Genomic DNA, 12,114 nt, shown 5'->3' with positions numbered 1-12,114 from the left:
ATGTGAGTAAATGCGAGGTCATCCACTTTGGAAGAAAAAGTAGAAGATCAGATTATTATTTAAATAGTAAAAGATTGCAGCATGCTGCTGTGCAGAGGGACTTGGAAGTGCTTGTGCATGAATCGCACAAGGTTGGTTTGCAGGTGCAGCAGGCTATCAAGTAGGCAAATGGAATGTTGGCCTTCATTGCTGGAGGGATTGAATTTAAGAGCAGGGAGGTTATGCTGCAACTGTACAGAGTACTGGTGAGGCCACATCTGGAGAACTGCGTGCAGTTCTGGCCTCTTTACTTGAGGAAGGATATACTGCCTTTGGCGGCAGTGCAGACGAGGTTCACCAGGTTGATTCCAGAGATAAGGGGGTTAGACCATGAGGAGAGATTGAGTTGCCTGGGACTGTACTCGCTAGAATTCAGAAGGTTGAGAGGAGATCTTATAGGAACATATAAAGTTATGAAAGGGATAGATAAGATAGAGGCAGGAAAGTTGTTTCCACTGGTAGGTGTGACTAGAACTAGTGGACATAGCCTCAAGATTTAAGGGAGTAGATTTGGGACTGAGATGAGGAGGAACTGCTTTTCCCAAAGAGTGATGAATCTGTGGAATTGTCTGCCCATTGAAGCAGTGGAGGCTGCTTAAGTAAATATATTTAAGACGAGGTTGGATAGATTGTTGCATAATAGAGGAATTAAGGGTTATGGGGAAAAGCCAAGGTGGAGATGAGTCCATGATCAGATCAGCCATGATCTTATTGAATGGTGAAGCAGGCTCAAAGGGCCAGATGGCCTACTCCTGCTCCTATTTCTTATGTTCTTATAGTCGGAGAAGGGATGACCCCTTCCTATTAGAAGGTGACTTAAAAAAAATTATTCTTGGTTCTCTTTGAATAAGTATATCTGTCAACTTGTAGTGCTACTGTAACACTGTAATCTCCTTTGGAATCAATAAAGTACCTATCTTTATCACTGCCATCTGAATGTTAAACCAAGACAGCCCAAAATAGACTGGCATATCTCAGTACTATTGAAGACAAACAGGGTAGCATTCTGGTGGCCCAAGCTGACATGAGAAAACAATGTTGTATGTGTTTACCGTCTCCAATTGCTTGCCTTACCACAGTGTCCATATTTGGAAAATTTGTTTTAACACAAAAAGTGCTGGAGGATCTCAGCTAGTCAGGCAGCATCTCTGGAGGGTAATAAACAGTCAATGTTTCATTCTGAAACACTTCATTAGGAATGGAAGGGAAGGGAGCCAAAGCCAGAATAAGATGAAGGGAGGGAAAGGAGTACAGATTGGCAGGTGATGGGTGAGACCAGTTGAGGGGGATGAAGAAGACAGCTGGAAGAGGAAAGGTAGATTAGATTAAAGGGCTGAAGAAGGACAAATCTACCTCTTCCCACCCTATCATCTGTGAAAATGCAATTCCCTTCTCTCAGTTCTTCCATCTATGCTACATCTGTTGTCAGGATGAGACTTTCCATTCTCGAGCATCTGAAATGTTCTTTTGTTTCAAAGAATGAGGCTTTTCTTCAACCACTATCAGTGCTGCTCTCAGCCACATCTCCATTTCCCACATAGGCTCTCACTGTCATAACAGGGATAGGGTTCTCCTTGCCTTTGCCTACCACATCATGAACCTCCATAGCTATTTCCAACAGGTTCCTACCGCTAAGCATGTCTTTCCCTCCCTGATGCAGAATGGGGGACTGCTTTGTTGAGCACTTCCACTCTGTCTACTGCAAAAGGAGTGGATCTCCCAATGCCTACCCATTTCAATTTGACTTCCCATTCCCATTCTGACATGTCTGTTCATGGCTGCTTTCACTGATGAGGCCACACTCAGGTTGGAGGAGCAACACCTCATTCCATCTGGGTAGCTTTCAACCTGATAGCATGAATTGATTTTTCTAACCTTTGGTGATTTTTCTCTTTTCTGCTCTCTTTCATACTGGTTAACCTCATCCCTTCTCCCATCAACTCCTTCTGGTTGTTCCCACCCCCCCCAGCATTTTGTTTGTTGCTCAAGATTTCAAGCATTTGCAGAATTTCTTGTGTTTTGACTGCCAAGAATGTCATACATGCTTTAGAATGTATGAAAGTCATAATAAGCTCTGCTGTGTTTTGTGTTGTGAGTGGAAATTGCCAGTCAGTAAAAGTCAGAGAAAATGAGGGGTTTATAATAGTCATGCCTTGGAGGGTTGGCTAAGACTGGGTGATTGTACCACCTTAGAAAGCAAATGAATCGCCTTGAGTTTGGAGTTGTGATCTGCAGTTAATGGTGAACCAGTAAGCCACAGGAACCATCTTTGAGGAGCTGAGGCTCATTGAGGGTAGTGGTGGAGAAAGAAAAAACGAATTCACATTCGATATAAGGTGATTTGTTATTTCCTGGTATGTTTCCAAGTACTTGCCAGCTGAATCAAATGATCAAATTTAAACCCAGGGAATGTGTTTGCCTTGCTTTCCTGTAGGCAACCATTCCAATTGTCAGTTCATTTCTGACTTTCAAGTTGGTTCTATAGGTTTGTACAATGATGTCCTCACAGATGGGTGAAACATTAGCTGGGAAACTGCATGCAGAAAGTAGTTGTGAGTGGTGGTTTCTGGACTGTATGGAAGAGCGTAGATCCCCATGGATTGGTACTTGCACCACTGCCTTTGTTGGTGCACTTGGACAAGTTGGACATGATTACTGTATATGTTAATGTAGTTTCCAAATGTGCAGCATGAACAGGGGTTGAAAGGAACAGGCTTGAAGGATGTTGGGAAATCTGCCATGGGCAGACAAGAAGGCAAATGTTGAGCATGGTCATGGGGGGGGGGGGAATGAGAAGAGGAAAGTAGGGCCAAATGGAGAACATCAAGAATCTGCTCCTGTTGATGGTTACATTGATTTGGGCCTGAGGAGATGCAAGAAAGAGAATGGTAGGCAAAAGAAATAGTGATGTGAAATAAAAAAAACTTGTGTGCAGTGATTGAGTAGTTGCTAGTGGAGGCAGATTCAGTTGTAGCATTCAAAAGGCTTAAGTTTGAAGAATTTGTGAAATTGTATCATCTTAACAAAATTTGAGTGTATCAGGATCTTGGATCAGGATCATGATGTTATCAAACAACGTTTAAAGTAAGTGGGAACATTAATTTGGACTTTGTGTACTTCATGAAGCATAAAGTGACCTGGATACAAGATGTGTGTTGCAGCACTGTTTCACTGGCTACAGACCTGAGAGGCTCCTGAAAGTGGCAGGGTGTGACAGAGCTTTGCTTTTGGGTGATCGGGGGTGTGCCTTGCAATTGCAACCTTGCTGCTTGATTGTAGTTAAAAATAGGAGAGGAAGAGGGCGTTGACAATAGCTTGTACTTAAAGATACCTCTGACTGTATATCACTGACTTTGTGGTTCCCAGCTCCGATAAAAGCAACTACATTGTGGGGGTCAAGACAGGAGACAATGGGATACACAAGTCCTGATGTCAAGCATTGGTCGGGAGCACTGAGATTGGCACGTTGAGTGGAATTCTAATAAGTGACATCTGGTCCTGGGTAGCAGGATATTTGGATTCTCTATCTTCAGTGTGAAGGAGGGTGTGGGATAATCAAAGGAAAAGACTGAAAATAGCTAGTCTTGAGAATCTATTGTTAGCAGGATTGTTTTCTTTTCCCCCTTAACTACTGGATCAAAGGGGTGAATTTGAGGTTTCTTGGACATAATGAACTCGATTTGCAGAAGGTCCATGGGACAGAATGATTTATGGTCATCAAGTGGAACGGCTGAACTTTCCATCTTTCCCTGCTGTAATGTTATACTGTTATGAAAAATGGTGTTCTCCCACCTGGAGCTGAATCTTAGAAGTCCCAGTAACATGGATCTTGCGTGTAAATATGACAGTGATTGGAGCTATCAAATGCATTATAACAATATCCTCACAAACACTTGCTTAAATGTTTTTGTTTACATTTCACCCTTAGAGGGGGAAAGGATTCTGCCACTTACTCCCACCAGAGTTAGTTATCAATAATATTTTTTAGGTTTTTAGGTTAAAGCTGTTGGGGAGAGTTTAAACTATATCGGGGGTATGGTAGCTGGAGTGATGGGGCAGATGGTTGACAGGCAGATGCAGTGTGTAGTGAGACTGTGAGGGAGGCAGATGAGAGGGCAAGATTAGTTGAAGTGTAACCTGGGGGCAAAATCATAAAGTGAAGACTACAGGACTGAAGGGGTTATGTTTGAATGCACGTGGTATACAGAATAAGGTAGATGATCTTGCAGTGCAGTTAGAGGTTGGCAGGAATGGTATTGTGGGCACTGAATCATGGCCAAAAAGATTGTATTTGGGAATGTAACATAGCACATGCATTGTATTGATAGGACAGACAGGCAGGTAGGCAGAGGGGGGTGGGGTGACTGTTGGTAAAATTAGAAAGTAAATTCTTAGAGGTGACATTGGATCTGAGAATGTAGAATCTTTCTAGTTAGAGGATTGGGAAACTTTTAAAAACCAACAGAAGGCAACCAAAAAATCCTTGAGAGAAAAGATGAAATATGAAGGTGTATTACCCAATAATACAAAAAAGGATACAAAGTATTTTTTCAAATGTATTAAAAGAAGGGAGAGCGGATATCAGACTGCTGGAGAGGTAGTAATGGGGCGGGGGGGGGCAAAGAAACAGCAGAGAAACTTAATTCGTATTTTGCGTCATTCTTCACTGTGGAAAACTAGCAGAATGCCAGAAGTGCGAGACTGTCAGGGGGCAGAAGTGAGTGTAGTTGCTATTACTAAGGAGAAGGTGCTTAGGAGCTGGAAAAGTGAAGGTAGATAAGTCACCTGGACCAGATGGATTACACCCCAGGGTTCTGAAAGGACTAGCTGAAGAAATGGTGGAGGCATTAGCAACTATCTTTCAGGAATCACTGGATTCTGGAATGGTCCCGGAGCACTGGAAATTGTAAATGTCACTCCACTGTTTAAGAAGGGAGGGAGGCAGAAGAAAGGAAATTGTAGGCCAGTTAGCCTGACTTCAGTGGTTGGGAAGATATTGGGGTCCATCATCGGGGTACTTGGTGGCACGTGATAAAATAGGCCTTAAGAGGAAATGGTGCTTGACAAATTTCGTTGAATTTGTGGAAATAATGAGCAGGGTACATAAAGAAAAACTCAGTGGATGGTGATTATTTAGATTTTCAGAAGGCCTTCGACAAGCTACCACATGAGGCTGCTAAACAAGAGCTCATGGTATTACAGGAAGGATAGTAGCATTAATAGAAGTTTGGCTTACTAGGAAGAGGCAAAGAGAGAAATAAGAGGCCTATTCTGGTTGGGTGATGGTGACTCGTGTTCGGCAGGGGTCTGTGTTGGGACTGCTTTGTACATTATATGTGAATGACTTGAATGACAGAATTCATGGCTTTGTGACCAAGATGGGTGGAGTGGCAGGTCATGTAGAGGAGGCAGAGAGTCTTCAGGACTTGGACAGATTGGGTGAAGAAGTAGCAGATGGAATATGATGTTGGGAAGTGTATGGTCGTGCGCTTTGGTAGAAGGAATAAATAGGTGGGGACTATAACTAGGATAAAATTCAAAGATCAGAGGTGCAAAGTGACTTGTGAGACCTTGTGCAGGATTTCCGAGATGTTAACTTGTAGGTTAAGGCAGTGGTAGGGAAGGCAAATGCAATGCTTGCATTCATTTTATGAGAACTCAAATATAAAAGCAAGAATGTAATGGTGAGGCTCTATAAGACATTGTCCTGACCACATTTGATGTTTGTAATTTTGGGCATGTAACACAGTGTCACTCAGTGATGCTGAAGTGAGATTGGATGGGGGTTGATGGGAAGATTGACAATTGTGTGTTTGTATCTGTTCACCACAACATTGATGATTTTTAACATTGTGCACATTAATTGCATGATGAATTCTTAGTGATTGAATGAGTGTCTGGTTAGCTGACAACATTTTGTGTAGGCACAATCATGGAAACAAAAAGGATTATGGGTGTATATTGAACAGGGAGGAGAAGTGAATATTGAGCAAAACTTAATTTGTTCAGCAACATCTTAAAATGTGAGCAGTTGTCCACTCATGAACAGTGAGACAGTGTATTATATTTCTTGTCTTCTCCCATTCTGCTTTTAACAAGATGTTTCAGATTTGTTTATTTGGAATCTCAGTATTGAAGATGGACTTCGAAATAAAGAAATCGTGTTTTCTTTTGTGCATGTATCAGGAATCCAGCCTGTCTGGTTGAAGAGTAAAAATTAACATGCAAATTGGGTAATACTTGTCCAACAGGAAACTGCCAGACATCTAGTGTCAAAAGTAACCACACACTTCATTTGACTCATCACTTGATGGTAGCTTTCTCGATCACATGATTAGAATTTTAAATACTTATTAAATTTCATCACACTACCTCCACCCATCCTTTTACCCATCTTCCCTTCTTCACCAAGGAAGGCTAAGCAGGCATTTTGCACCTGACCCTCTAGCACATATCAGAATTGGGTTTATTGTCACTCACATATGACATGAATTTTGTATTTTTTTGCAGTAGCAGACAGTGCAATATATAAAATTGCTACAGTACTGAGCAAAAGTCTAAGGCACCCTAGCTATATATATGTCTAAGACTTTTGCACAGTACTGTACATACCTGTGTGCTCACTGACCTACACTGCATCAGGTTTTGGATCAATCTCCTTTTGACACGGTTGAACTGGAATCAGTATTGGGCATCCTGTATGTATCAGGTTGAATGACTTCATTGTTGTTGACTATGCCTGCAGATGCCAAGACTGCAGCCACTAACTTCCCTAATCCCCTGTGTTATTACTTCCATGAAGGTACAACTTAAATTTACCCCTTTAGCAATTTTTGGTAATTTTTCCTGGTAAGCTGGCATTAAGCACATAGTATAATACTTCACTGTTAAAGATGCAATAAAGAAGATTGGAAACTTAAATTCCATCATTTAACTTCCTAGTATCCAGTTGACTAGTATCATAAATCTGTTTTGTAGGTAGTGGAATTGATGAGATTTTGAAGCTGCATGCTAAAAATTAATTTTCTATCATTAGGAGTGGGAGAATTGCAAAAGCTTGTCTAAGATCAGAAAATGAACTTTATGCACTTGTGTTTTAACAGAGCTTTCTTTTGTCTCAGCATTCCAGTGCCGTGACTCCTCTCAGCCGTGTATGAATGGGGGAACTTGTGTAACGCACCAGAACGGTACTGGAGCTTGTGCGTAAGTAAACCTGTACTTTATTTCTCTTTGTTATAGACTTGGTTCATTTCATGGTTGCTGCTCGTGGTCACAGAAGGTTGCAAATTGGCTCTATTCCCAATTTGCATTAATTGCTGCGTGTGTGCGCGCGCGCGCTTCCTGTCCAACACAACTTGCATTAATTGCAGCATATGTGTGTGTGCTTCCTGTCCACTGCAACCAAAGGGGATAAAAATAACCTCCACTCTGCAGTTTACTGTGTTGTGGTTGTGTTTCATAGGCAAGTCATAAGATGCACTTCAGTGTGTGTGCCGAGAGGATCATGGAAAGATTGATTCCTCCTGATGTTTAGGATTCAAGTCCCAGCATACGTTGGTGATTTTAAAAAAAACTTATTTATTGAGATACTCACAGAATAGGCCATTTTAGCCCTTTGAGCTATGCTGCCCAGCAATCTCTCCTCCCCCGCCCCCATGATTTAATCTTAGCCTAGTCATGGGACAGTTTACAATGACCAATTAACCTAGCAACTGGTTGTGGTAGAAAACCGGAGCACCCAGAGGAAAACCACACAATCACAGGGAGAACATAGAAACTCCTTTCAGACAACAGCAGGTACTGAACCTGTGTTGCTGGTACCGTAAAACGTTATGCTAACCACTATGCTACCATGTACTCCTTGGTTTGCACCTTGATGCTGGATCCCAACCTGTGTATGTTTCAACTAGCATCCTTTGACTGATGAGGCTAAATTGGCACCTGGTTCATGAACACCTGGGTTTTAACATCCATGTTCTCAGGATTAATTTCCTTCCAGGCCTTTCAAAGTTATGTCTCTAATCTCCTCCAACTATATTCAGATCATTCTTTGCAGTTTTATAGTTTTTGAACTGATGCTGTAGCCCTTTGGGTGATGTGACTGCAGCTTTGCTGTAATACATAGCACCAAAATAGACCCTGCCCTCGTTGTCTGCGTCCCTCTGTGACCACATGTTTCCTCCCGATGCTTCGGTTTCCTCTCTCAGTCCAAAGATCGACCAGTTGGTAGGTTAATTGGTTGTTGTAAGTTGTCCCGTGATTAGACTAGGGTTAAATCAGGGGAAACTGGGCTGTGCAGCTCCAAGGCATGTTACACGCTCCAGCTCAATAACTAAAGAATAACTTCAACCAGCCATTCGAATTGATGGTATTTAATTTAACAATGTTTTCCAGGATCACATCCTTTTTGCACAACAAGGAATGTGATCTCTCTCAAATTCTGCAAAGTTCCTAATGGTTTATTGAAGTCTGTCTCTTTGGGTGTCCTTGGAATTGGTTCTCCTCTCTACTGCTACCTTATTTAAGGTGCTGCTACAATGCCACTTTGGGTCAAGCTTAATCTTGTATCTGATCTTCTGCCTCCTCCTCTCCTCTCCTCCCCCCCACCCACCTCACCATGTGCCTAATTATCTCTTGATTTGGTTAGGTAATTTTTGCCAAATGTGTACAACACCTTACTGTGTCTGTGATTCACGTGATATATAAACTCAGCAAAGCTATAGATCAAAATTTAATGTTAGCATATTTAATTCACATCAAGCAGAATTGTGGAAAGAATCAATAGCATACAATGCCTAATACCTCACTTCCAATAACTAATCATCTTGACATATCTTGCCTTCACCTTGGCTTTTATTGCCTCTTTGTCCTTTATGCCGAGTATATTACTTGTGAAGAGAGGCCATGGTTAGGTGGATGAACACAGTAGCCAATTGTTACACAGCAAGCTTTGGCAGCCAGAAAGATGAATGAACTGGTTAGATTGGATTTCTGCATTATTGTACTCTGACTGGAACATCAGCTGGCAGCCCAGCACAAGGACAGAAGAGAGAATCCAGTGGGGAGGCGTGCTGCTGCATGGAGCAAACGCGTAGGAATTGTGCGAGTGTTCACAGTGCTGAGGGCTGCCTTCGCTCTGTGGGTAATGGATATTCCCTGAGATACAGACAGGGCTTGTATTGTTCCTGGGGGAACAGCAGATTGAATAGCAGGGTTGACTAGCCCTGCTGAAGAAGTTTTGTTTGAGCAAATCACTCTTGTTGCTACTTTGTAATTCGTATCTGCACAAGACCATTGCTTTTGTATGTCGACCTGGATTTGTCTCCCTTTTTGTCACAGACCTTGAAGAGATGAGATCATTCAGAGTCTTTTCAGGCAGCTTGCTTCTATGGAGCTAGTGGTGTTTTTCTTTTAACAGTTGACAGACTTCAATTAGGATTTAAAATTGCCCCCATCCCTGCTCAACTCTTTTCAGATGTTCACGTCTGCATTTTCTCATTGGTTCATTGAACAAAATTAAGGAATAAGATTCTGTGGATAAATATTGCTTCACACTCCCCAAAACATGTAGGGAGTTGTAACAATCCCAGCAATGCAAAGATATTGCTAGTTTGCTTGATGCAAATGAAATGCCTCTTGAACTGTTGTATTATCGTGACATGGGAAATGTGGTATGAAAACTGACTCGGTGTAATTTCCCAGCAACGGACCCCTGACAGCCTGAGTCTTTCTATTCGTGATATCCGATGTATGAACACTGACATAGATATCACCGGTGCTCGTCTTCAAAATATGTGTGCTGCATCTAGTTGAGGGGGTATGAGGATTTTGCTTCAACACTCCATCCAAAAGATGTTGCTTTTGAACTCTGGCAAACCATTATCCCCACCTTAGGTGATGGCCTTGATTTTGTGTGTTTTCCTGTGGTGTTTCACCTTAGCAACCAAATACACTTTGGGATGATCATTCTCCATATGGGACATTGTTATCACTGTGGCTCAGTACGCTTGGAGTAGACCAGTGGTTTTCAGCCTGGGCTCCACAGACCTCTTGCTTAATGATATTGGTCCATGGCAGAAAAAGGGTTGGGAACCCCTGGAGAAGACACTTGCAATTTGACATGGATTCTTGGCAAAACCTGGGAATTGTTTTTCTTTCCAACTTCATTTGTTAACTTTTGCTTCAGATGGAGAAGCATAATGATATTAATGGTTTCTGTTTGTATCCATCGACAAGTAACATTGGATCTTGTGCCCTGAATTGATTGGCCCATCCTATTTCCTAATACGCACGCTCTTTGAATCTGCCAATTTCTTCACACTTGTAATGTGATTGACCTACTAAACTGACATAATCTCTGGCCTGCACTGTTGAAACTTTCAGTGGGTGGAGCACCCACTTTTAATTAAAAGCAAAATCTAATAAAGTGATAGTTCAACCCCATCAGGAATGCCAACTCTATCTCTGGCTGTCTTTAACATTCTGCGCCTGCAGAGGCTGAGTTCATTTCACATTACAACACACAAGTGAGATTTTTATCCTATTAATCTATGCTGGCTCAGGATTGTTTACCTTCACTGTATTTCCTCTGTGACATTGTATTCTGCAATCTGTTATTGTATTACCTTGAACTATGTCAATGCACTATTCTAATGAATTGATTTGTATGAACAGTATGTAAGACAACCTTTCGATATACCTTGGTACATGTGATAATAAGCCAATTCCAATTAAGCTGAGAGTCAACAGCGTGTACTATGGTGGGAGGAGAGGGAATGGCCATATCACTGGGTCTAGTATTGTGGGCAAAGAGGAGATGGCATATCACAGGTCATGGTATGGTGGGAGGAGAGAATGGGCGTGTCTGGGCAGTAATTAGCAGAAGGAAAGTTAAGCAGAGATTGTTCAGACTAGACTGCAAAACCTACTTCAGGTGAACAACAGGAACAACTGAAATCAGTTGCTTGTAAATTCTCGTGTAACAAAAGTTCTTGACTGTCAGTGCATTTAATGTCTTGTGGTTTTGAAAGGTCCTGAGGAAAGATTTGAAGTTGATTTAAATGGATTGTTGGCAACGTTGGTATTGACACAGCAGACTGGAATGTTGCTGAGCAGACAAACCTCTGCCACTAAATATTTACTTAGTGTTAACTTATCAGGCAGCTCTTGAATTTTTTTGGTTGTCACCCATTTTGTGACTTTGTTTTTGTTCTTTTTCTATGGCTTGTAATGCATTTCAGACTCCTAACCCTTTCTGGCCCTGGTAACAGATTAGGATGAGTAGGATTGAATTGCTTGCTGCCCGTTTGCCTCTGATGGGAGGCGACTTGTGTGGGGAATGCAAGAATTGCAGTTTCTCTTTCCTCCGTTCTCAAAAGGCAACTTGTATGCACAGCGAATTAAAAAAAATCAATCCACTTTCCCTATCTTGAGCCATTTTTGCCCTTTTACCTTTATTTCCTACGACATTGTTCAGTGATTCAAGTAGTTTGCTTAAAAGCACGGTAGTGTAGTGGTTGGTGTGACACTGTTTCAGCTTGGAGCATCCTGAAGTTCAAAGTTCAATTCTGGCACCGTTTTGTAAGGAGGCTCTGTACATGTGCGGGGTTTTCTCCGGGTCCTCTGGTTTCCTTCCACAGTCCAAGGATGCTCGTAGGATGGGGGGAAGAGGCAGAACGAGCCTCTTGTTAGATTTGGAGTAGGCGAGAGGAGGGAAGCTGGAAGCCAGGAGCAGATGGGCAGTGATTTGGCCACCACTGCCGGCCCACCAACTGGGGAGTGTCGTGGTTAAGGGTCGAAACACTGGGTGAAGGTTGGGAACCACCTGATGACATCTGCTCCTGGCTGAAGGCTACGGTTACCTTATAAGGTAACTGGAGAATGCACCCTAACAGGTGTATGTAAGAAGTACTGGGTGAATTAATTTGGTCTTTATAAATAGTCCTGTGATAAGGGTAGGGTTGTCAGTGGTCGCTGGGGCAGTGTGACTCAGAGATGGAAGGACCCACTCTGCACTGTATCGCTAAATAAAATAACTTGCATCAGCAGGGTATTTGTTAACAAAATGCACTAGTG

The 12,114-nt window shown here is 42.2% G+C and overlaps 1 protein-coding gene across 1 annotated transcript in view; it reads left to right on the top strand.

Moving 5' to 3' along the window:
- Nucleotides 1–12,114, top strand: part of LOC140206132 (uncharacterized) — a 189,587-nt gene that overhangs the window by 20,655 nt on the left and 156,818 nt on the right. Inside the window, exon 2 of the mRNA XM_072274341.1 lies at nucleotides 7,161–7,242. Coding sequence (XP_072130442.1) covers nucleotides 7,161–7,242 — 82 coding nt within the window. The remainder of the gene's footprint in view (nucleotides 1–7,160; nucleotides 7,243–12,114) is intronic.

The sequence above is a fragment of the Mobula birostris genome, chromosome 12 (genome assembly GCF_030028105.1).
Source record: "Mobula birostris isolate sMobBir1 chromosome 12, sMobBir1.hap1, whole genome shotgun sequence".
Classification (NCBI taxonomy): Eukaryota; Metazoa; Chordata; class Chondrichthyes; order Myliobatiformes; family Myliobatidae; genus Mobula; species Mobula birostris.
This window is presented reverse-complemented; position numbering and strand designations above follow the sequence as displayed.